At 51.4% G+C, this 24,592-nt stretch overlaps 2 protein-coding genes and 1 long non-coding RNA gene across 5 annotated transcripts in view; 2 read left to right on the top strand and 1 right to left on the bottom strand.

Moving 5' to 3' along the window:
* The window catches only part of Cul4a (cullin 4A), a 36,365-nt gene extending 24,917 nt beyond the window's left edge, over window positions 1-11,448 (top strand). For both annotated transcript variants that reach the window (XM_090341854.1, XM_090341853.1), the window contains exons 12-20: window positions 262-366; window positions 510-620; window positions 713-798; window positions 981-1,088; window positions 3,163-3,276; window positions 5,351-5,456; window positions 5,723-5,895; window positions 8,485-8,637; window positions 9,878-11,448. In XM_090341854.1, coding sequence (XP_090197980.1) covers window positions 262-366; window positions 510-620; window positions 713-798; window positions 981-1,088; window positions 3,163-3,276; window positions 5,351-5,456; window positions 5,723-5,895; window positions 8,485-8,637; window positions 9,878-9,973 — 1,052 coding nt within the window. In that variant the 3' untranslated portion in view covers window positions 9,974-11,448. The remainder of the gene's footprint in view (window positions 1-261; window positions 367-509; window positions 621-712; window positions 799-980; window positions 1,089-3,162; window positions 3,277-5,350; window positions 5,457-5,722; window positions 5,896-8,484; window positions 8,638-9,877) is intronic.
* On the bottom strand, window positions 3,100-9,334 carry LOC150056661 (uncharacterized). Its single transcript, XR_016537080.1, has 3 exons — window positions 9,186-9,334; window positions 8,902-9,086; window positions 3,100-3,334 (listed from the first exon to the last, which is right to left on the bottom strand). It is a non-coding gene; the product is annotated as an uncharacterized LOC150056661 (long non-coding RNA).
* A 779-nt stretch (window positions 11,449-12,227) lies between the features above and the next one.
* On the top strand, window positions 12,228-24,517 carry Lamp1 (lysosome associated membrane protein 1). Of its 2 annotated transcripts, none has more exons than XM_090341851.1 (9): window positions 12,228-12,404; window positions 14,810-14,931; window positions 16,813-17,026; window positions 17,162-17,320; window positions 21,521-21,708; window positions 21,979-22,104; window positions 22,941-23,007; window positions 23,086-23,256; window positions 23,642-24,517. In XM_090341851.1, the coding sequence occupies exons 1-9, from the start codon at window positions 12,356-12,358 to the stop codon at window positions 23,779-23,781; spliced, it is 1,236 nt and encodes a 411-aa protein (XP_090197977.1). In that variant the 5' UTR covers window positions 12,228-12,355; the 3' UTR covers window positions 23,782-24,517. The 2 variants fall into 2 exon arrangements, with proteins under 2 accessions (XP_090197977.1, XP_090197978.1); XM_090341852.1 differs by lacking the exon at window positions 12,228-12,404 and adding an exon at window positions 13,140-13,234.
* Window positions 24,518-24,592: the final 75 nt, after the last annotated feature.

Genomic DNA, 24,592 nt, shown 5'->3' with positions numbered 1-24,592 from the left:
CTTAGCTTGTACACTAAGCAAGTGTTATACCACTGAGCTGCATCCCACTAACCCTTTTCTAACTTTTTTTGTTTTTGTTTTTTTGCTTTGTGCCAGCCGGGGGCTTGAACTCAAGGCTCTACCACTTAAGCCTCAGCACCACTTCTGGCTTTTTTACGTATGTGGTACCAGGGAATCGAATCTGGGTCTTCATGCATGCTAGGCAAGCACTCTACCAGTGGGCCATGCTCCCGACCCCTAACTTAATTCTTGCTCTTTCAGCTAAGCATGTAGATTCAAAGCTACGAGCAGGCAATAAGGAAGCGACAGATGAAGAGCTGGAGAGGACCCTGGACAAGATCATGATCCTGTTCAGGTTCATCCATGGTGAGAAACGGGTGCTGTTTGGCCCCAGAAGCAGTGTCAGGCCCATCCTCAAAAGGGGTGCTCGTGGGTGATCCAAATAAAACCTTAGCAAAGCATTCACATCAGCTGCCTAAAGCCTTGCTGTATTCTCTGTGGTTACACAGGTAAAGATGTCTTTGAAGCATTTTATAAAAAGGATTTGGCAAAAAGGCTGCTTGTTGGAAAGAGTGCTTCAGTCGATGCTGAGAAGTCCATGTTGTCAAAACTCAAGCATGGTGAGTGCCTGGGTGGCCCCTGCTCTGGGCGGGGGCGGGAGAGGGGGGGCCTGCCCCTGCTCCAGGCATCCTTCCTACCTCTCCTGATACAGAATGTGGGGCCGCGTTCACCAGCAAGCTGGAGGGCATGTTCAAGGACATGGAGCTTTCCAAGGACATCATGGTTCATTTCAAGCAGGTGAGTTGGATCTTTGAACTAAAAGCACTGGCACAGCCAGCGTCAGAAAAGTCACTTCTGTTGAGATGGAGGCACAGGGTTGGTGGAGCAGAATGTTTTCTAGAGCTGAGGAGATGCCGACACATGCGAACAGTTGTCCTCACATTGAGCCACTGTGTGCCCTGCTTTTTGTCTGTGCTTAGCATATGCAGAACCAGAGCTCCCCAGGCCCTATCGATCTCACCGTGAACATCCTCACCATGGGCTACTGGCCCACCTACACACCCATGGACGTGCACCTCCCTCCTGAGGTGAGTGTCTCCACGTCCTACCTCAACATCTGTCAGCACCTGCTGTGTCCCGGGGTATCGGGGGGCCATCCATCCCTTCTACGGAGCACCGTGGGGTGGGAAGAATCCTGGGTTTAGGGCCCCCAGACTCGAGCCTGTGACAGCGCACTCACATCAGGGAGGAGGGCCAGCCCCAGGTGGACAGAGAGAGCTCCCTTTGGGGAACAGTATTCAGGAAGTAGTGTGCCCACTACCTGATGAATGTGACTGTCACCCTCTGTGCGTCACTCCAGCAGTCAGCAAAACTTAGAAAGGAAAAAGACTTGAGGATCTGCCAGTCCAGGTTACAGGAGTCAGAGTGTGGACTCCTTGTGGCCTCTCCTGAGACCTTGGTTGTCTATCCTCTGAAAACAGTTTCCCTTGCAAAACAGGCTCATTTCTTGACTTATTTCTATATTGACACTGCTTTCCTTCCTTCCTTTCCCTTCCCTCCGTCCCTCCCTCCCTTCCTCTCTCTCTCTCCCTCCCTCTCTACCTCCCTCTCCCCACCTCTCCCTCTCCTCCCTCCCTCTCAGCCCCTCTCCCCCCCCCACTTGCACACACGTGCGCGCGCGCGCGCACAAGCGCGCGCTCTCTCTCTCTCTCTCTCTCTCTCTCTCTCTCTCTCTCTCTCTCTCTCTCTCTCTCTTTTTTTTTTTTTCTTGCCAGTCCTAGGCTTAAGCTCAGGGCCTGAGCACTGTCCTTGGACTTTCTCAAGGCTAGAGCTCTACCACTTGAGCCTCAGCACCACTTCCGGCTTTTTTCTATGTATGTGGTACTGAGTTATTGAACCCGGGTCTTCATGCATGCTAGGCAAACACTTTAACCACTAGGCCAAACTCCCGGCCCCTCTTTCTTTCTTTCTTAATGCTTTTTTCACTTTTCACTCCATGCCTGCCCTCTCAGTCAGCAACTGGCTAGCCTGTCCACTTGCCCTTCAGCTCTGCACGGTGCCCCCTTTTACATTAATCTTTACCCTGCTCCACTTTACCCTCAGGCATGAGACTAGCCTACAGCCTGACACATGGGCTTGTCCACTGCCACCCCCCAAATCCCTGCCAGGCTCCACCTAGTCTGATAGCTGCAGGTGTTTTGTTTCAGATGGACAATTCCTCAGGAAAACTCGTTGTCCCAGCAGCTGTTCTTTTCTTCTCCCATTGACTCAGTTGACCTTGGCCAGAAGTCTACCTTCTGCCTCCAGTGGGTCTCTATAGCATCACCAGTATGGCTGCTTCTCATCCTAGCCCAGTCCGAACTTAAGTACAAGAACTAGGCATTAGCGTTCAAGACTGTAATTCTTGCCGAGGAGGCTGAGTCCTGGAGATTGAGGTTTGAGGTCAGCCTGGCAAACTAATCCAGGAGACTCTTACCTTCAGTTAATCAGCGAAGAGCTTAGGAGCAGAGGCATGGCTCAACTGGGGGAGCACCAGCCTTGAATAAGAAAGCCACTGGACAGTGTCCAGGCGCTGGACCATTCAAGTTCCAGTACCAGCACAGCCACACACACACACAGTGTGCAAGATGGAAAGTGTGCAAGTAGTTCAAGGAAAGCCTTGTGTGACCATCAGCCACCTGAGGGTTCTTCTCTCGCAAGAATGTTTTTCCGGGCTCACTCAAGTGGATCGGGGAACCTAAAGTACGGTCTGGTCAGATGTCAGAGTCAAGCGTACCATCCCTCTCAGGAGGGGTGTACACACCTGTCTAGGACACTGGTGAGGCAGCAGGGCAGGGCCCAGCAGCAGCCAGGGCAGGTGCGGTAGGCACCATCTGACCCTGGTGGCCTGTGCTCTGCTGGCTCCCTTGACAGTGTGCCATGGGCTGTGGCTGGCAGGCGTCGGGTGTGTAAGATACAACCTGCCTGACATGAAGCACCAACTTGGGAACTGTAATGGGAAGTTCCAAAGTCTGAGGACGGGTGGGTATTTTCACAGGTAGTAGAAACCAGAAAAGTAAGCATCAAGATTAAGGACTATGTTTTAATTCAGCTGTGAAAAGTGACGTGTAGCTGTTGCATGAGCATACTCAGCCTAGTTCCTGTGTCTCCTACTCTTGGCAGATGGTCAGACTTCAGGAGGTATTCAAGACCTTCTACCTGGGCAAGCACAGCGGCCGCAAGCTTCAGTGGCAGACAACACTAGGGCATGCCGTGTTGAAAGCAGAGTTTAAAGAGGTCAGTTCTTGGCTTTGTTTTATTTGTGAGTTGATGGGATGTGTAAATCGTCTGTGAACTTTGGTAACAAAGATGGGAAAGATTGCATTATTATTTAGCATGGGCTTTCCAGGTCAATAAAATGAGTAGCAGTTAAAGTGCTAATTTACTTATTTCGTTTAACAAAATTCAGTGTTCAATCCATACTTGTCATTTTTTTCCCCACATGGGAAAGCCCTGATTAAAAGCACAAAGGAAAAAATTGTGAAAATAGATTCCATGTATGTTCTCCAACCAAATGATTTTAAACTGAATGGGGTTACAGTGGGGTGCTTCTCCACGTACTCCACCACCATCCCCACCCCATTTTGGGTGCTTGAACTCAGCTAGGACACCACTGCTCCTTAGCTCTTACACTCAAACTTGGCCATCTACCTCTTGAGCCATAGCTCTGCTTTTGACTTTTGGTGGTTAATTGGAGATAAGACGCCCACAGACTTTCCTGCCCAGGCTGGCTTCAAATGGCCATCCTCAGATCTCAGCCTCCAGCATAGCTAGGATTACGTGTGTGAGCCACCAGTACCCAGATGGTGCCACTTTTGACCATAGGGTTGATGAGGCTGGAAACAAAACAGACCAGCTCCTGCAGCTTGAGCCACAATGCCACTTCCAGCCTTTTCTGTTTATATAGTACTGAACAATTGAAACAAGGGTTTCATGCACGCTAGGCAGGTACTCTACCACTAAGCCACATTCCCAGCTCCCACCTGGCTTTAAAGTTAACTGTTTCATCTTCCTTTTGTTTGAAGATGTCCGTGAACAGGTTGTGATAAACACCAAAGAGGCTCTTTAGGGTTTCAGCATGTTCTTTCCTGAAGCCTCTCCAGTTAAGCACTGGGAGTCCTATTTAGCCAGATTTTTTTGGCAGATGACTGAATAACTACTGAGCAATCATTTTTGCAGAAAAAGTAGATATGATGTACTTACTGATAGATGAAAGAAGCCTTCCAGAAAACAGAATGTGGGGGGGGATCCCTTCTTGTTTGCATTTAACTTTGATTTTGTAAATAACAATCATGCTGACCAAAATAATGAAGTGTGTCTTTTGCATAGGTATTGTCGTAACGTATACACATTACATAAACTGTACACATTTTGTGTGTCATTGTACAGGGTTGTCTACATAACACCATGTTTTTTTTATCTCATGTATGTGAACACTGACTTCCTCCATCTCAATCTTGTTCCGTATCTTTAGTTAGTATACAATATCTGCTCACTGCAGCCCCTGTAGCTCTGTGTGCACAAATCAGGGTCTCTGGACCCCACAAGGATGCATCTTAATTGCCCTCTTCATCCCCTGTCGTCTGTACCAAGCTTGTTTTTTTGATTCAGTCTTGCTCTGTAGCCCTGGCTGGCCTCAGATTTATGCTTCTGCCATAGCCACCTCAGTGCTGAGATTACAGGCATATACTACCATGCTTGGCTGAGAGAGAGTGTTTAAATGCAGTGCCTAAAAATCATTCTATTCCTTTGTAACCTAATTTTAGAAACGCAGTTTCTTCTTTCTTAGTATGTGCTGGCTGTAAGGGGCTTTACCTCCAGGCCTATGCTCTGCTGTGCCTCCAGATTTGGTTGATTAATTGGAGATAAGCCTCATGGACTTTGCTGCCCAGGCTGGCTTTGAACCTCAGTTCTCAGATCTCAGCTTCCTGAGTAGCTAGGATTACAGGTGTAACCACCAGCACCTGGCGTTATTGGTAAATTAACTTTCTCTCTCTCTCTTTCTCTCGCTCTCTCTTTCTTTCTTCTTTCTTTAGCAAAAAGAAAGCCTTGAGCTCAGGGCCTGAGCACTGTCCTTGGACTTTCTCAAGGCTAGAGCTCTACCACTGGAGCCACAGCACCACTTCCGGCTTTTTTCTATGTATGTGGTACGGAGGAATCAAGCCCCGGTCTCAGTGCATTCTAAGCAAGCTCTCTATCACTTGGCCACCCTCCTGGCCTCTACTGGCAAATTCTCAATCATAAGCAGAAAGCTGGAGGACAGCAACAGCTTATTGACCTGCTGAGCATGTGACAGCTCTTCTTCTTACAGGGGAAGAAGGAGTTCCAGGTGTCCCTCTTCCAGACACTGGTGCTGCTCATGTTCAACGAAGGCGATGGGTTCAGCTTTGAAGACATAAAAATGGCCACGGGGATAGGTAGGAAGCCCTACTTACTATGAACGTTACAGGTGCATTCAGAGAAGATGCAGGCTGGAAGTGTAGTAAAGGGCAGAGCACTTGGCTACTACCTTATGTGAGTCCCTGGGTTCCATGCCCAGGGCCACAACAGAAGGAAAAACGAAGACTGAAGAGAAGCGAGTGAACTCAGTCTCTGCCAGTTGTACTTGAATTGATTCCTTGTCATTACTGGTTAACTTTGGCTCCGTGTCCCTAACAGTTGCCTGTGTTTGCTTCCCATTCAGAGGACAGTGAATTGAGAAGAACACTGCAGTCTCTGGCTTGTGGTAAAGCCCGTGTTCTGATTAAAAGTCCTAAAGGAAAGGAGGTAGAAGACGGAGACAAATTCATTTTTAATGGAGAATTCAAGCACAAGTTATTCAGAATAAAGATCAATCAAATTCAGATGAAGGAAACCGTATGTATAAGCTTTTCCTTTTTCTTTCTGGGGTGGGCATTCACCAAGGAGAGGGTTTATGGTTATTTCTGGACTGTTATCTAAATGGCGTGGATATGCGTGTTCATCCGTGTTCCACTGTCCTGTCTGTCTTTCAGTCCACACTCAGTAGGAACGAGGATGAGGTTGGTGAGCTAGGTGGTGTTTCCCATGTCGGCGCCTGTCTTTTAACCCGCATGGCCTGCATCAGCCCCTTGTGGGCCCTGGCCTTCGGGAGGCCTCTGGCTGGGCTTGCGTGCAATGGACCCACTGCAGTGTGTGAGCTGCTGACAGGCAACAGCAGCGAACAGACCTGGAGCTCCAAAAGGCCCCTCCTCCCAGAGCAGTCCTCACACCCCAAAACCAGCACCTGTAGACATGGTCATCCTTCACCCTGAGGCATTCAGTGTGTGAACAGAAAATGTATTCTGATCACTCAGAAAAGAAATGCAATATAAAGTGTTCATTCTCATCGTTCTTTGTTTGTTTTTTAACTGGGACTGGGGTTTGAACCCAGGACCAAAGCTCTTCTTCAGCTTGTTTGCTCCACCGGCATTCTGCCATTTCAGTCACACCTCTAGCCCAGATTTTTGTTGGTTTGTTGGGAGTACGACTTTAGTGGACTGCTACCCTGGTTATCCTGCACCATCATCCTTCGTATCTAGGATTACAGGTGTGGGCAACAGGTTCCGTTTTAGCCCTTTTATATTAAAAGGGTGGGGAAGGGGCTTAATGGCAGTGGGAAGTTGCCTTGCTTGGTTTGTAGCTCTAGATGTGTTCCTCAACACCATCAATAATGTAACAATAACATTTGCTTATTTTATTTATTTTGCCAGTCCTGGGCCTTGAATTCAGTGCCTAAACACTGTCCCTTGGGCTTTTTCAAGGCTAGTGTTCTACCACTGGAGCCACAGCACCACTTCCAGCTTTTTTTCTATGTCTGTAGTACTGAGTAATCGAACCTGGATCTTCATGCATGCTAGGCAAGCACTCCACCACTAGGCCAAACTCCCAGCCCCCCCCCCCCTTTTTTTTGTGCCAGTCTTAGAGCTTGAATTCAGGACTCAGGAAGTGTCTCTGAGCTGTTGTGATTTAGGCTAACACTCTGCCACTTGAGCCATAGCACACTTTTTTGTGGTTAATTGAGGATAAGAGTCAAGAGTGCAGTGGACTTCAGTGAACTCTTCTGTGATTCCTAGATCTCAGCCTCCTGAGTAGCCAGGACTATAGGTGTGAGCTGCCAGCACCTGGCACATTTTTTGTTTGTTTGGTACTAGTACTGGAGCTTGAACTTGGGGCCACGTCATTGTTTCTTAGGTTTTTTGTTAAAGCTAACAGTTTGCCCCTGGATGCAGAGCTCCACTTCTGGTCTTTTGGTCATTAGTTAGAGATAAGAGTCGAAGACTTTTCTACCTGGGCTGGCTTCACATCTCGGTCTGCTGAGTAGCTAGGGGTGTAGGTGTGAGCCACCAGCACCCCGTTAAGTTAAATTGTTACCATCTCAGCCCACAGTCACAGATCTTCTCACAGAATGGTTTCTCGGAAGGACTGGCAGCCCAGAGCAAGGCGTGTAACTCAGGTTCACAGCCCTGCTTGGGACAGGGGCTTTTTAAAATGGGCGTGAACGTGGGTGGGAAGCACAGAAAGTCTGGGCCGCTGAGGGCCACAAAGGCCTTCCATAAAGAAATAACTTCAAGGTAAGACAACCTTGCAGACAGCAGGGGAAACAGCCCCATGTGGCCTAAGAGCACTGAACCCAGTAGATCACACAGACTGCTCAGACCTGCATATAACCAACAGAAGGGAGGGTAAGAAGTAAAGTTGGGTGCAGTGCTGGTACCCTACAAAGGGGACCTTTTTCCCTGGTATTTTACGACTGGTTATTATCACTATGTATGCATTAATGTTATTTTGTATGTGCATTGTCCCTAAGCTTTTGCTCAAGACTGACAATTTGTCACTTAATGCTGTTTATCTAGTGTGTCTTATTTCCAGCACTGAACAGTTTTCATTCTTCTTCAGCTTCTGTCAGCATGTCAGATCTTGGAGTGCTTTCTTTGCTGCTCAGCTTGGCAAAGCTCACATTTCTGGGAAGGTGCCTGGTGCTTTGTTTACTGTCATGCTAAATTTCATCTTTTAGCACACTTGCTTTTGTAGCTTTTATAAGGAAGACAACGTCTGAATTACTTTCCAAGCTTCGCTATTCTGAGAATCCGAGCTTTCATAGACGAAATAAAAAGCAGGAATCAGCAGGACATTGGTGGCTCGTGCCTGTAACAATCCTGGCTACTCAGGAGGCTGAGACCTGAGGATCATGGTTAGAAGCCAGTCTGAGCAAGAAAATGGGCGAGATTCTTAGCTCCAGTGAACTTCCAAGTAGTCAGAAGTGGAGCTGTGGCTCAAGTGGTAAGAGTGTGCTAGCCTTGAGCACGCAAGTGCAGGGGCAGCTTCCAGGCCCTGGGAGAGTCATCAGCATCCTCAAAACAAAGCCAGAGTTTCTCCTCAAACCCAACAATAGTAAGCAACGATGGAAGTAGCTTTACGCTTCCTTTTTTTCTTTTTTTCCTACAGGTTGAGGAACAAGTTAGCACTACAGAGAGAGTGTTTCAGGACAGACAATACCAGATCGATGCTGCAATTGTCAGAATAATGAAAATGAGAAAGACTCTTGGGCATAACCTTCTCGTCTCTGAACTATATAATCAGCTGAAATTCCCAGTAAAGGTAAGCCTACCCATGGCAAGGTTGGTGGTCACAGAACACACTCAGTAACAGTCACAGACTATGTTGGACTCACTGTCCTGGGCTTCCACCTCAGATTGGGGTTGTGCACTCACATGCACAGAGGCTAGGAAGCAAGATGCCGAGGCTTGAAGCCAGATGCTGCCTGCCTATCATCCTGGCAGGAAGGGGAGGCCCACTCCCCCTCCCAGGACACTGCACCAGCTTAGAATGACAGGAAGTCTGCACACACTCTTCCATAGTTACCGTGGTGAAGGTCGCTCTGCAGGATCTGGGAGGAGCATAGCATTTTGACTGCAGCCCCAGTAGGTTCAGTTTAAGCTTAGTTGGTGGTTGCTGGGGCATGTGGACGTCAGCATCAGGGTTGTCCCTCTATTCTGCACTCCAGAACTGAGCGTTGCAGTTCCGTTGGACACAGAAGGCACGAAGAGCTAGGGAAGCATTGTGGAAGTGTCATAAATGCTTACTCGTTAGGCCAGAAGGTACCCAGTTCTCAAAGCTTTGACCTTTGCTTCTGAACCCCCCCCCACCTGCTCTGGGGGAGGAGTGTCCTGCTTCTCGAAGCCTGCTGTGCATTAGTGTCCACGCTTCCAGCAGACAGTGCCTGATTGATCCACAGTGATGAGTGCGTAGCTCGTGTGCTGCTCTTCTTTCCCACGTGAAGCCAGCAGCTTGTTCTCTTTCCCTCTGCAGACAGAGACTTAGCAGGTAAACAGGGAGTGGTGTGTGGCTGGCCAGAACCCCAGCGCCTGCTTTTACAAGTAGTAGGGTTTGGGGTCACTAGAGAGACTTACTACTTGAAAGTAGAGAGGCCACCTTTGTCCGTGCTAACTCAGATCTGCTTCCTGATGAGTTGGGTGCCCGGGACAGGTGCACTCAGAACCTGGGGTGACACCACATAGCATATACGGTGTCTCACGAGAGTGTGCAGAGCTTGGAAAGGAAAAGTCCCACCAAGACACATGATTTCCCTCCCAAACAAGTGAGAGAGCCTGTCACTAGTGGGGTCTTAGGTGCTACATGTGTATAGCCAAACGAAGAACAGTTGACATCTCCCAGCCTGGCTCTGAAGTAGGTGGTTTTGTTCATTTTGTAATTATCAGTAATAGGTACAAATGTGTCTTTGTATTTCTCTAATTACACAGCTCCTTCATGATAAATTCTATTCCCTTCTATTTCTAGTTAGGTTATAATTAGAATTTTGTTTGCTTTTCGTTTCTAGCCTGGCGACTTGAAAAAGAGAATCGAATCACTTATAGACAGAGACTATATGGAGCGAGATAAAGACAGTCCAAATCAGTACCACTATGTGGCGTGATGTACCAGCGGATTGCCTCTCCCATGAAGCATCTAAACACTAGAATGTGGGAAACAGCAATGGTGTCCACGTGCCGTGTCCAGGACCCCCCAAGACTGAATCAGCTGTGGATACTTGGACACCCAGGAGAGATGCTGTTGGTTCACTCTTCCCAAGCAAGGCTCGAGGCTGTCCAGATGACACATGTCTGTCCCCTCCACTTCCTCCTCTAGCTCTTTTAGGCATTTAAATTGTTTCTGTTGCTCTGTGCAAAGTCACTTTGAGGCTGGACAGAAAAATGTTAGCGAGGAGTTCCTCCTTCACAGGTCTTGGTCTTAGGGCAGAAAGTGCAGGTGTGGTTTGTACAGTTGTGGAATTGTGTGCACAGTGAAAGACCCTACATGCTGCATATTGCCCTACAGTACCAGTGCTGGCAGCCATAGCATCTGCAGTGGAAACTGGAGCCCTGAGTTTGTCGTCGCTGGACAGTCAGTATCCTATCTGCCGCCCCCTCCCCCTCCCCGAGCCCTGACCTCTGGGCTCCATGTCCCTCCAGACAGTTTTAAATTCTGATGCCTGGCTCCTTAGAAACCAAGTTTCAGAGTGATGCCCTTGATTGCCAAGAGGACGCTGTGTCTGATGTGTGTGACCAGTGCCCATCACCACCGCCAGTGCAGTTCAGTTGCAGGCCTTGGGATTTGTGTGTTGCTGTTTTCACTCTAAGATTGAGTCTAGCAGTCCCTTGTTTTTGCATTGGGGTGACTGCTCTTTGATTTTTTTTTTTTTTTTAGGTTACAGTATTTGTGTGGTTGCCATAATAAAGTTTGGTTTGGTTTGACAGTTGTGCCCAGGGAGCCGTCCTTGTTCTCTGCCCCCTGTAGAGAGAGCCTCACAGGAGACCCAGGCCTTGACATTGGGATGCAGAGGTCATTTGTGGGGAGGCTAGAGGATGTTTCTGGCTCCTGGCCACTTGTTGTGCACACAGACAATGTTGAGCAGGGGCAGGAAGGCTCACTAGTGATATTAGTATGGCAACTGACAAAATACTTTTGTGATAACACTTAAAAAAGTACTTTATATTTTACAAAATAGCATGTTTCATTCTGATTAAAAGCTACCAAAGGACTTTTGATCATGGTATAAGTGTTGAAAGCAATATTTTCTGGAATTATACCAAGTTTATATAATTTGATTTTATGCTAAATTATTAAGGAATTTTCCCCTTTTGAAACATGCTTGTTTAAAATAAGACATCTTTTGGTTTCTGATATTAAAATCCTTATTCTTTAAGTATCATCTTTTCTATATTTGTAAATTTCCATTTGCGTTCTATGACACCTAGGCCTCCGAAAGACCAGATAGATTTCTATTTCTCTTCCTTACATTTTAAGTTCATTGTGTCTAGATTGTTAATATGTAATTTAACGTACTTTGAATAAAACTAGTTTAATTGGCCTTAAAATTACATTAATAAAACATTTTGGTATGCAAAACTACCCATTCCTTCTGTCACTCCTTGGGCCCGGATGAAGCGGCCCGGCTGCCATCTCACCTCCTTGTCCCCGGGGACCCCCCCTCCTCCTCCTCCTCCTCCTCCCCCCTCCCCTCTCTCCTCTCCCCCCCTCCTCCTGGGGAAGAGCAGGGCCGGGCTGCCATCTCACCTCCTTGTCCCCGGGGACCTCCCTCCTCCCCTCCCCCCCTCCTCCTCCTGGGGAAGAGCAGGGCCGGGCTGCCATCTCACCTCCTGTCTCCGGGGACCCCCCCTCCTCCTCCTCCTCCTCCTCCCCCCTCCCCTCTCTCCTCTCCCCCCCTCCTCCTGGGGAAGAGCAGGGCCGCGCTGCCATCTCACCTCCTTGTCCCCGGGGACCTCCCCCCCCCCCCTCCTCCTCCTCCAAGGGAAGGGCAGCTCACCGCCGCTCCGGACTGGGAGGGAAAAAGGAAGCCGGGGAAGCCTCTGAGGGCGGGGCGGGGCGGGGCGGGGCGGGGGGCGGCGCGCGCCGGCGGGGGAGCGGGCGGCCGCCCGGCGCTTCCCCTTCCTCCTCCCGGAGCCGCGGGCCCCGGCGTCCCGCGCGGTCGCCGGCGGAAGCGGTCGCGTCACGTGGCCCCGGCTCACGTGCCGGGCGCGGTCACGTGCCCCGCCGGCTTCCCGCGGCCGAGCCACAGCCGGGAGAGCCGAGCCGCGGGGGGGGGGGGGGGGGGGGAGGAAACGACGCGCGCTCTCGCGAGACCCGGGCGTCACGTGACGGGCGCGGCGCCGCTCACGTGACAGGCGCTGCCGGCCGCAGGCTCTCCTCGGCGCCCGGTGCCGCAGCGGGCCGGCCTCCGCGATCGGTGGACGCCGCCCTTCCGCCACCGCCGCCCCGCGCCCACCCCGGCCCCGCGCAACCGCCGCCGCCTCGCGTCATGGCGGCCCCCGACCGCGCTCGGCGGCCGCTGCTCCTGCTGCTGCTGGGTGAGGGGCGGCGGGGGGCGGCGGCGGCGGGCGGCGGGGAGGGCGAGGCCCCGGCGGGCCCGGCGGGAGGACCGGGCCGCGCCAACCCCCGCCCGGGGCCCCGCGGCGGCGCGGGCGGCCGTCAGCTCCGGGGGTGGGAGCCCTGCGCGCCCGCGGGTCTCCCGGGAGGCCCCCGCGCCCTCCGCCGGGCCCGCCGGGGCGCCGGTGTTGGACGGCTCGAGGGCGGAGCCCCGCCGCCGGGAGGGCGGGAAGCGTCGCGGCGTCGGGAGGGCCGCGTGGTGCCGGGGCTCGCGCGCCGTCGGGGCCGCGGCCGCTCGCTCTCCGGTGCCCTGGGGCGGACCTCCGGACCGCGGCGCCCGCCCGCCGCCCGCGGCAGATCCGGGGCTGCCCCAGAGAGCAGAGCGCCCTGCGTGCGGCGGGGCCCGGGAAGGCCGGAGGGCGTCACCTCCAGGCCTGGACTGAGCCTCCGGCTGCGGCCGCCCCCATCGAGCGGGCGAGCCCGTCCCCGGCACGTAACGCCTGCCCGGAGCTAGAGGAAGCGCCCATTGAACGAGCCAGGGCAGGGCTCCTTTCCATCAGCGGTGCCCGGGGCCTCGCGTCGTCGAGTCCGATGATGAGTGCGGCGCCTCTTGATCAGGGTCCCCCCAGTCGTGGACCCGGGACCCGGGCACTGGCCCTGAGCCCTTCAGCTCAAGGCGGCTGCCCTGCTCTTTGGGCCTCATTTGGAGATGAGTCTCATGGATTTTCATGCAGGACTGGCTTTGAACTGGAAGTAGGAATCTTTTGAAGGAACTAACACGTGGCTCTTCTCTGTCACCTTGAAGATCTGAGTACGTTGCTTTTGAGTGAAGGACAGTTAGAACTAGCAGCCCACAGCAGGGAGGGCCTTTGGCAACTGTCACATCACAGCAGAAATCTTAACTGACTTGAACCATTTTTTTTTCCCCTTTTGCTGCTGGTCCTGGGGCTTGAACTCAGGGAGTGGGTGCTCTCCTGGAGCCTCTTCATGCTCAAGGTTAGCCTTCTCCCACTTGAGCCACAGCACTACTTCTAGCTTTTTTGAGTAGTTCATTAGAGATAAGACTCTCATGAGTACTTTCCAGCTTGGGCAGGTTTTAAGCCATGATCCTCAAATCTCAGCCTCCTGAGTAGCTAGGATTACAGGCGTGAGCCACCTGCACCCAGCTTTGACTTGAAGGATACCAATTGCCACTATTAATGAAGTTGTTGTTGTTTTTAAGGTGTCTGACCATTCGTGGAAATACATTTTTCTTATCCTGTGTTCTAGTGCTTGGTGCTTTTTCTTTTTTTGGCTCTCACCCAGAGTTGTCTTCTGGTGAGGTAAATCTCTTGTTTTAATCGTTCATAAAAGGACAATTAGTAAGGGCTTGCCTGCATGAGCTCCCATGCAGGGAGCTCCATGTGCGTGCTCCATGTGCCTCCTGTTGTGCTGACCTCTGGGGTCAGGGACTAGTATCAGTCTTTCCTCTAGCTTCAGCTCACAGTCCTCCATACTTGTTTGCAGCTTCTGCCCTCTTCCAGCCCTGCCATGACTCTTCTGTAGCTCTGCTGCTATCCCTCACAGACATGAGGGTCGCAATTCATAGCCAGTCTCAGCTCGGCACAAAAGTCTGTGAGACTCTTATTTCCAGTTAACCACCAAAAAAAAAGCTGGAGCTGACGCTGTGACTCAAGTTGTAGAGCATATGGCCTTGAGCTGAAGAGCTCAGGGCCAGCACCCAGGTCCAGAGATCAACCAAAAAAGAAGACAGAAAAGAAACCAGATGGGATATTCAACAGTGACCACGGTAGCCAAGAAAGATCTGTATAGAGTTGTCATGCATCTTGGATGTTTGGGGTTGAGGAAGTAGCCAAAACTTCTTGGCCTTGTGTGACTTAAATGGAGCCACTGAGTTTGAGGTCCTTTGAGTCCATGGTTTTCTTGACACACAATTGGTCCATCAGAAGTAAAAGATGATCAAACATAAAATTGCCAGTTTAGGGCTACAGTGAAAGGTATTACTGCTCTCCATCAGATTTCTGTACGGGCTTGGTATTAGGACTGAGTTGTGGGTCCAAGACGCTGGCATATCCTAATTAGAGAGAGCCTCTGGGCCCTGTGGATCCACCTACACCTAAGATTGGCCCAGAAATTGAGATGTGAAAATAAAAATACCATTTCTGACATGTCAAGGTACCAGGTAGCCGGCCAGGCTGGCAAACTGATATAAGTGAAAGCTTCGAAAACCTAGCTTCAGGAAAACAAAACCCACGTGCGAGCCGGCCTGCGTGTCCACCATAAAGTGGAGTCCTCTTATAAAATCCATTACTGTTTAGGGTTACAAAACCCAGAAAAACCCAGTTGAACTTCTGTACAGCTTTCTTTCTTTCTTTCCTGGAATCAGCGGGCCTTGCACATGGTGCCTCTGCAATGTTCGTGGTGAGAGACAGCAATAGAACAGCTTGCATAATGGCCAACTTCTCTGCTAACTTCCATCTGAGCTATGAGACTGAGCATGGTTCTCAGGTAAGAGACACCAGCTGTGCATATGATACTTTTCAGAGTTGGTGCTCATGTGAGCACATTTCCTTCCAGGACTACCGAGACTGTAGTCGCATTTTCCAGTTTCCTTCATGGTTCTTTCATCATGATCACAACCTGCTGTATACTCCTGATTGTAGGTAGTTGGTTAGCTTTCTTAAATTCTTTTTCTCTGAATGTAGTGTGTTCATTCTAGCCACTGGGGAATACTGAAATTGGGAGAATCGGTGTTTGAGGCCAGCCTGGGCAAAAATTTTGCAGACCTGTCTCTATTAATACTGGGCACAGTAGCTAAGTCTTGTCCTCTCGGGCCTTCAGGAGGTGAATAAGATGGGTAGAGTGCTTGCCTAGCATGTACAAAGCCCTGGATTTGATTCTTCTCAGTACCACATAAGAGACTGAGATCTGAGGATCAAGGTTCACAGCCAGCCCTAGCAGTCACATCCAAAAGACTTACCTCCATTTAACCTGCAAAGAGCCAGCAGAGGGGTGGCTCAAGTTTTAGAGTACTGTAGGGCCCTGATTTCAAGCTCCAGTAGTGTCCCAAAACAAAAATGGGACATAATTTTAAAGGTTCTGTTTCATAAAAAAAAAAAAAAAAATATCTCAAATACTTTTTCAAGTCTTTTAAAATTTCTCCTGTAGTATTTTTCTGTATTTGGTTTGGGGGAGTGGGTTTAAAAACAAGTAGTTGTTACATATGATGTGGCAAATGGAATCATTTGCATGCAGTCGTGTGCTTTACTGTTTCCCAGCACATTCACCTTCTGTGACCCCGTGTTGTTTTCTGGATGACAGTGTCATTCCTCATGTTCTTTAACAACCTTTATCAAATAGTGGACATTAGTGGTTTACTTTTTTTTTTTTTTTTGCTTAATTATAATAGTAAATCCAGACAGTTTCGTAGTAAACATCTTTTTGTTTGTTTAAAGAGGTGTTATTTTTTGTTTCTGGTGTTTTTAAATGCTTTTTATATAGCCCAGGTTGGCCTAGAAGTCACCAGGTAGTCCAGGCAGGCCTTGAGCTCTTGAGGCTCAGGCGTATGGTACCATACCAGGCTAGAATTATTCCTTATGTATTTCAAAGGAATTGAGTTTGAAAGATTCCAGCCTATAGAAAAGTTGATGCTTAATTATGTACTATGTCCTACCTATATGTAGAAGATGAATCAAGTTAAAAAAATTTTGCTGGTCCTGGGCTTAAACTTTGAACTTAGGTGCTGTCTCTAACCTCTTTTTGCTCAAGGCTAGGGCTTACCACTTGAATCACAGTGCCACTTCCAGCTTTTTCTGAGATTAATTGCAGGTAAGAGTTTCAAAGACTGTCCTGCCCAGGCTGGCATCAAACTACAAACTGCAAATCTCAGCTTCTTGAGTAGCTAGGATTACAGGAGCCACCAGTGCTGGTTTTTTTGTTTGTTTGTTTGTTTTTTAGCAAATACATTAGCAATATCTGAGATGAAACTGAATTACCCTCAATTATGTCCCACTCACAGAAGATCTTTCAGCTGGGAGTATAGCCTAGTGGTAGAGTGCTCGCCTAATGTGCATGAAACCTGGGTTTGATTCCTTAGTACCAAATACACAGCAAAATCCAGTAGTGGCAGAGCAACTAGCCTTGAACAAAAAGTGTCACAGTGCATAGGCCCTGACTTTGAGCCCCAGGACTGGCAAAAGAAAAAAAAAATCCGCTTTCTTTGATCCTTCCTTTTTTGATGTTCTTTTCATTTTATTTCTTGTTTCTTTGCATGAATTTGGGGCCTTATGCTTGCCATGAGCCAGTGGTGCTGGATTTTCTTTGGCATTTCTGTGTCCCTTTGCTAGTCTGCATTCTCAAGGGATCCTGTTGCAATTGTGTTTGTTCTAGAATGCATCCATCAACCTGCCGCTTTCTGCTAAAGTGCTGAATAGCAGCTCTTGTGGAGGAAATTCTTCTGACCCCAGTCTCACAATTGCATTTGGAAGAGGATATTTCCTGACGCTCAATTTCACAAGAAATGCAACGCGCTACCGGGTCCAGGTCATGAGCTTCACCTATAACATGTCAGACACAGAAATTTTCCCCAGCGCCAGCTCCAGGGGTAAGAACCGGAGTTGACCACTAAGAGGAGAGAGAGTTGAGATCTCAGGTTGTCCTAGATCACTCTGTAAGTACACAAACTGTTGGTGATTATTTCTTTTGTGTTCATGTTCTGTTTGTCTGTGCTTGGATACAGAAAGTAAGTCTGAGGAGTCCATCACCGACATCAGGGCAGACATAGACAAAAAGTACCGGTGTATCAGCGCCATGGTGATCCACATGCACACTGTGGTCGTCACGCTCTGGGATGCCACCATCCAGGCCTACCTGTCCAACAACAGCTTCAGCCAGGGAGGTAGGCGCGAGCCCAACCTGTAGCCGGCTTCTGGGCGTTGTGTGTGTGGAAAGTGTGCTTGCAAAACTGTCCATTAGACCTTTCCCTTTATGAAGATGACCCCTGCATACAGGGCTGGACCGTCCTCCTCGACTCTTGTTCTAGGGGTGCAGATCAGGGCCTTGTGCATGCCCAGGCAAGCAGTCTTGCGCTGAGCTACCTCCCCCAGCCCAGCCAGGCAGTCACACCTTCACTGGAAGGATAGAGGCTGGACTGAGGTAAGCTCTCCCACAGGACGGGGCACATGCTCTCTCGTGGAATCTAAAAGCACTACCCCCGGATATTGGAGGCAGAGCTGAAGTGGGGAATAGAAGGAGAATAGAGAACTACCACTGGGCAGAAGAGTGATGAATCTCAGGCAGAACATGAGGGGATATAACGTGATATACAAGACATAGGTTCGTTAGACCACGTTAGCCATTCTGCAACAGGTACATGTTTTACACGCACAACAAATGGCACACTTTTCCCCCAGTCTTCAAGGTAGGGACCAGGGCCTCACCCATGCTCACATTCCTGTATCACTGAACCTCATCTCAAACCTCATTCAAGAGGGCGGAAGAGAAGAAAGGTGAAGCAGTTTAATCCTTGCCTGTGTTGAACCTTGTGACAGGGCTAATGTATCTGCCACCCAGGTGTCTTCCACTCAGTCCAGCTCAGCCAGGCCAGGGCAAATGCAGAAGAGTCAGCAGTACGTTGGAAGGAAGTGGTGACCCCTGGCCTACGTACACCCTCTGACCAGCCAAAGTGCTTAGGTCCTTGTCCTTGTCTGAAAATAGAATAGCAAATGCGTTTTACCGTTTGGTTTTTTATCTCCCCCCAACCCCGAGTCCCATGAGTCCGATTGCGGGTTGTTCCTGTTTGGAGGAATTGAGGAAGCATGTGGGGTGCGAGGCTGAGCATCCTTGTGTGTTTGCAAGGGGCCCACTCCTCCCAGGCCTGCTCAGAGCTTTGGGCGCGTGCTGAGGGACCTGGGCTGAGTGGGGAGAGGCGTGCGCATGCCAGCTGCCGCCCTGCTCCGGCCGCTGCCGCCTGAGGTAGACAAGGGTGGTAAAGTGCAGCTTCTGTGAGTAAAGCTTCCCTGGATCATCGCCATTCCCATTTATGTTTGTGCAGTTCTGTAACTTGCAGTTTGGAATAGTCACTGTTGGTTACTTTAGAAATGTTTTTCTGACTCTGATCCAGTCTCAAGAGTGTGAACAAAGCCAGAGCTGAAAAAAAATCCCTCACTCTCCCCCTTCTCAAAAAAAAACCCAGAACTGGAAGACACTGGGACTCGTGGGGAGGGCCGGCAGGTGGGCAGCTTCGGTCAGGTCTTCCCAGACCTCCAGATGTCTCCTCGGCAGGCTCGACTCCCCTGGTGCTGTGGAAACCACCTCTTTCCCAGCCTTTCACCCCTCCCTGCAGCCTGGAGCCGGGTCTGCTTGGTGGGGAGACCCGTGTTTGGAGGGTGGCAGCCCTTGGGCTTGCTGGGAGCCGAGTGCTCACAGTTACAGGCTTACAGGCTACTGAGCTTGGCCCAACAGGCTGCATGTGAGTCCTCAACAAATGGCGCAGACCTGGAGGGTCTGGCTCGTTACCTTTGCCCTGCATCTGGAAGTAGGTGCCACAGGCCTCATTGCATGACCCCATCAGCTTGGGCATGGGTCCTGGGCTGGCCTGTTCCTACTCCCCAAGAAGGCCTTGGGTCTTGAGGCTGTGTGAGGTAGCTGTCTGAGTTGAAATGAAGTGGAGTTAGACTCAATGGCTTTTAATGGTAATATCTTGGTTTGGGTTTTTTTGTTATTTTTTGGGGGGTGGGGGCGGCTGTTTTCTTTTGTTTGCCAGTCCCAGGGATTGAACTCGGGGCCTGAATGCTGCCCTTGGACTTTTTCAAGGCTTGAGTTCTACTACTTGAGCCACAGCACCATTTATGGCTTTTTCTATGTATGTGGTATCAAGGGATTGAACCCAGGTCTTGGTGTATGCTAGGTAAGCACTCTACCACTAGGCCAAACTCCTGGACTCTTTAATGGTAATATCTTTAAGGCAGACTTTACTCTCAGATTAGTTTTATGTTCATAGCAAACTGTCTCCTGTAGTATCTACATGCCACCTTTTGCTTCTGAGAGCCTATTTGCATAGTTGCAAGTGGAGCATGTTTAAATTGCAGGCCTGGCCACACTGTCCTGCGTGTACTTGCAGCCCCTGCTCCTTGGAATCTGTTTGAGATTCTTCATTATAACCACCTGCTACCCGTGAGACCACGGGAGTTCTTTGAAGCCTCTGCCCTGGTCTTTGGCCGGTCTAGCTGCCTCTGGGTCTCCAGTCAGGGCCTCCCTGTGTGCACACAAATATAACCTTGATGGGGCTTGAACTCGACCTTGTGCTCTTGCTTGGCTTTTTTCTCAAGGCTGTGTTGCTCTGTCACTTGATCCACATCTTGTAGTGTTTTGCCATTTAATTTTAGGTATGAGTCTGTCAGATTAGTGCCTGGACTGGCTTCAAACCTCAGCCCTCAGATTTCAAGTCCTCTGAGGAGCTAGGATTCTGCACTTGAAGTGCGAAGTGAGGAGGCACTGTGTCTGTGCACACAGTGGACAGACGTGGAGATGGGGGTCCTGACTTAGATACAGGTGGAAGGCCAGCGGAAGGCCAGTGCTGGCAGCTCTTCTCAGGTTGGGACATCGCGAGCTAGCCTTGACTGCAGTGGCCGTGTGTTCACATGACCTAAGGCTCAGTCACTCCAGGGCCCTCCTCCAGCTCCCTCTACAGGGTTGGGCCGTGGGTGAATGGGCCTTTTCCCAAGTGTGTGGATTTCCGTGTGAGGTGCTGTAGCCGGGGAGCGGCCCTGCCGCCCACACGGCTGCAGGGTGAAAGCAGTCCTGGCAGCCAGAGGGCTGCAGAGGAAGCTGTGTGAGGAATAGCAGGTGGTTCGGGCCAGCAGGCTCCCTGGGGCCACAGCCCATGACTCAACAGAAGTGTGCAACTTGTGTAGCTCAAATTCCAAACCCCTAATTATCCACAGGAACCAGGTCGGGGAGAAAGCCTGGCTTGGTGACTTCCGAGCATGGTTCCCTCCACTCTGAACACTTAGAATTGCCATTCTTTTTCCTACAGTTTTCTTCAAATAGCTGTACAAAGAGCATTCATTTTGCCGTTTTGTGTGTAGAATGCCTCTTCTTCAAGTCGTTCCTTCGTCCTTTCCCCCCTCCTCTCGTCCGTCTTGGGTTCTGTGGTTCAGTGTCCTGCACGCGTGGCATTGTGCTGGCTGTATTTGCCCACTGCCCGCCTGGTTCATCTGCCCCGTTCAGCCTCCCTTGCCTCAGCTTCCTTATACCCACTGTATGGGTTACATTGTTTGGTCTACTGTTCTTCGTTCAGTTTGATGGTGTGCATGTATGTATGGCCCTTTTTGTGGTTTTAGAAATATGTTTGTGGGGCCGGGACTTTGGCCTAGTGGTAGAGTGCTTGCCTAGCATGCACAGAGGCCCAGGTTCGATTCCTCGGTACCACATACATACAGAAAAAGCCGAATAGTGCTGAGGCTCAAGTGGTAGAGCTCTAGCCTTGAGAAAGTCCAAGGACAGTGCTCAGGCCCTGAGCTCAAGCCCAGGACTGGCAAAACAAGAAAAGAAATATGTTTGTATTTGAAGTCTAATTTCCACATATAAGAGAAAACGTCTTTTGTCGTCTAAGCCTGGCTTAATTCACTCAATACATTTTCTTTTCTTTCAAGTCCATCTTTCCCCGGCCTACTAGGGGCTAGGGTTACGGGCGTGGGGCACTGGTGCGTGGCCTCTTCAAAGCTGTGTAGTTTTCACTGTAGAGGTGTTTTGTGTGCACAGAGAGCCTGGCAGGGAACCGGCCGAGTGACTACTTGAATGCCGTGGGTGGCAGGGCCTTCCTGCAGGACCGCCCGCCAGGGTCGGGCAGGGCCTCCTGTGGCCCCAGGAGGGCTGGTCATGCAGAAAGCCCAGCTGCCCGTGTGGTCTGAGCCAAGGAGATGGTGCTTAGCAGCTACTGGCAGGCAGGTGGAAGGTCCGCTGGTCTCCATCCAGGGCCCTAAGGAGGCATGAGCGCCTGCGGGCATGGAGAAGGGAAGAGCGGACCTGCTCGTGTCCAGCTGTGTGGGCAGCTGGCGGCGGGCAGCGAGTGGAACCCAACCTCCCCTCCCCACAGAGACGCGCTGCCAGCAGGATGTGCCCTCTCCCACCACGGCGCCTCCCGCTCCTCCAAGTCCCGCGCCAACCGCCGGGCCCGCAGGTCCCCAGGTGTCCAGGTACAGTGTGAGCGGAGCCAATGGGACCTGCCTGCTGGCCAGCATGGGGCTGCAGCTGAACCTCACCTACGGGCGCAAGGACAACACGGTAGGAGCTCAGAGCGCGGCGGAGGGCGGGGCGGCCCCCGCACTGGGGCCCACCCGGGAGCTGACAGAGCCAGTGCCATGGTCTGCAGCAGTGGCCCTCAGCCAGCTGGCGTTCAGAAACTGTGTCCCCCTTGCAGTGGCACTGCCGTGGGGTCCCCGTGACCCGGGAGGCTCCCTGAGCAGAGCGTTCAGGACTGCCCCCTGCGTGGAGAGCCAGGAGGGGCACAGCCCACGGCCTGGCAGGCCACAGCTCCTTTGCTTTCCTTTTTAGACTGTGACCAGAGTGTTCAACATCAACCCAAACCAGACGAGAACTGCTGGGAGCTGCGATGCCCATCTGGTGACCCTGAACTTGCTGAGCGAGCAGGGGCTCGTCCTTGGCTTGCAGTTTGGCATGGTGAGGAGGATCTGTGCTCGCTTGACACGTGTGCCCTCCTTCAGGACTGAGATTCTGGTTCTTCAGTGCACGCATGCATAGCCCATGGGGTGCGCAGACACACAGTCCAGCCTGTCCGTCACCCTGCCTGGGGCGGGCGCTGCCCTGGAGGACTGAGCTGACTTCCTCTGATTGGGTCCCCTCAGCAGGCATTGTGGGAGGCCTGTGGTGGTGGCTGCAGAGATGAGAGGGTGAGTGAGGCCAGGCCCAGGCTGGTAGCACGGTGAATCACTGTACCACTGCCCAGTGCCTGCGTCGTGACACCCTCTGCTGTCTCAGGAAAAGCCATGTGTAGTCAGCAACAGGAAAGCTGGAAACACCAGTGGCACGTGAGGGCCTCTCTGTCACTAAACTGCACCCCGCCTTGTAGAAGTGCGTGGCTTCCCTGGGCAGCGAGCTGGCCTAACCGGGCATCACCTTTTTGGTTTGTTTCATTTTTTGGTCAGTCATGGGGCTTGAATTTGGGGCCTGAGCGCTGTCTCTGAGCTCTTTGGCTCAAGGCTACCACCGCTTTCTGGTTTTCTGGTGGTTAATTGGAGTTAAGAGTCTTGGGGACTTTTGTGCCTGGGCTGGCTTTGAACCACGATCCTCAGATGTCAGGTGTGAGCCACGGATGGATCTCTTGTAGAACTTCCTTGTACATTCAGAAAAGGTTTCCCTGTCCTCTGGGCGTGCTGTGTCTGGAACGGCGTGCCTTTTGTCCTGGTGCTGGGCTCGTGGAGCCCGTGGTGTGGTGGTGGTGCGCGTGGTTTGGCGGAAGTGTCCTGAGTGCCTAGTGATTGTCCCTGCTTTTTCAGAATGCCACTGCTAGCCAGTTTTTCCTGCAAGGAGTCCAGTTGAACATGACTCTTCCTGATGCCAAAGGTGGGATTCCCCGCCCCCCCCCCTTTGTGGTCCTGCGGTCCGTGGCCCGTGGTGGTCACACTTTCTCTGGCCTTGCAGCACCCACGTTCCACGCTGGCAACAGCTCCCTGCGAGCCTTGCAGGCCACCGTGGGAAACTCGTACAAGTGCAACGTCGAGGAGCGGCTGTTTGTCACCCAGGACTTCTCCCTCAACATCTTCAGCGTGTGGGTGCAGGCCTTCAAAGTGGACGGGGACAGATTCGGATCTGGTGCGTCACAGCACCCAAGCACCATCCTGCGGTGGCTTCCCCCACACACACACACCCCGTCTCCCCGGCTCAGAAGGGCTGGGGTGGGGCACAGGACACACTGGCAGGCGGTGCTTCCAGGTGGAGCATCCAAAGAAGCCTGGTCTGTGCGAGCTGGTGGGACGTCCACCCCAGCTGGCCGGGGCCCCCTGTCCACTGGCCAGGTTCCCAGCCTGGGCCTGTGCTGGCCCCCGCACTGCCTGGGGGCCCTGTGAGGGCAGGGGGAGTGGGGGATGTGTATGGGTGTGTTGGGGGGTAAGGGTAAGGGAGGGTATGGGGGTGTATGGATGGGGGCTGTGGGGGAGTGGAGGCTGGGGTGGCACAGGGCCGTCCGTCTGTCTTGCAGTGGAAGAGTGTCTGCTAGACGGCAACAACATGCTGATTCCCATTGCCGTGGGCGGCGCCCTGGCAGGGCTCGTGCTCATCGTGCTCATCGCCTACCTCATCGGCAGGAAGAGGAGTCACGCCGGCTACCAGACCATCTAGCTGGCGGCCGGCCAAGCGCGCCCTGGTCCCCGCGGAGACGGATGGGGAGGGGACGACCCTTTCTGGCAAACTGTTTCAAATCTGCTTTATCCAATGTGAAGTTCATCTTGCGACATTTACTATGCACGGAGGAGTAACTATGGAAATGATGGTGTTAATTTTGCTAACTGGGTTGAATATTTTGCTAACTGGTTAAATGTTAATATTACCAAAGTAGAACTCTAAAGGAGGACAAGAGTGCTTTTCTGAATTGGCACAGGCTCAACTCTCATTCGACGTTTTAAGAATTGGTGTTTGGTTTCTTCATTCTTTGCTCAGATTTAAGCCTTACAAAGGGAATCTCTGGTCTGAAGGCTGGGGACTGAGGGGGTGGCGGTCACTCAGCCTTCACACCGGAGAACTGGAGACAAAGCAGACACACTCTGGGAATGTCCGGACGCCCAGGTTGCACTGTTGGATGTGGGGGCTTGGCCCCACCGTGGCCCCAAGTGTTTTCCCATGTTCTGCCAGCCGTGGGCTGGCATGTTCTTAGTATAAACGGGGGCAGTTTTGATTTACTTTTCGTAAAGTGGTTTTCAGTCTTGTATCGGCATTCAGGGCGACCCTGTCTCTGCACTGAGCACGATAGTTCTCCGCTGAAGTAGCCAGTGACAGGGGATGTACACGGAGGATCAGCTCACACCTAACGCATTGCCTGTAACAATGCTAATAAAAAGTCTCCTTTTTTCCGTCTGGACCTTGTGTTTTGTCGTTCATCCTGTGTCACTGCCAGGGCTCTGTGCCCCCGGGCGTCTGTGCATGGGAATACAGC

Source organism: Megascapheus bottae, chromosome 11, assembly GCF_031878675.1.
Source record: "Megascapheus bottae isolate mThoBot1 chromosome 11, mThoBot2.hap1, whole genome shotgun sequence".
NCBI classification, from domain to species: domain Eukaryota; kingdom Metazoa; phylum Chordata; class Mammalia; order Rodentia; family Geomyidae; genus Megascapheus; species Megascapheus bottae.
Note: the sequence above shows the minus strand (reverse complement) of the source record. Positions and strands in the feature narration are given on the sequence as shown.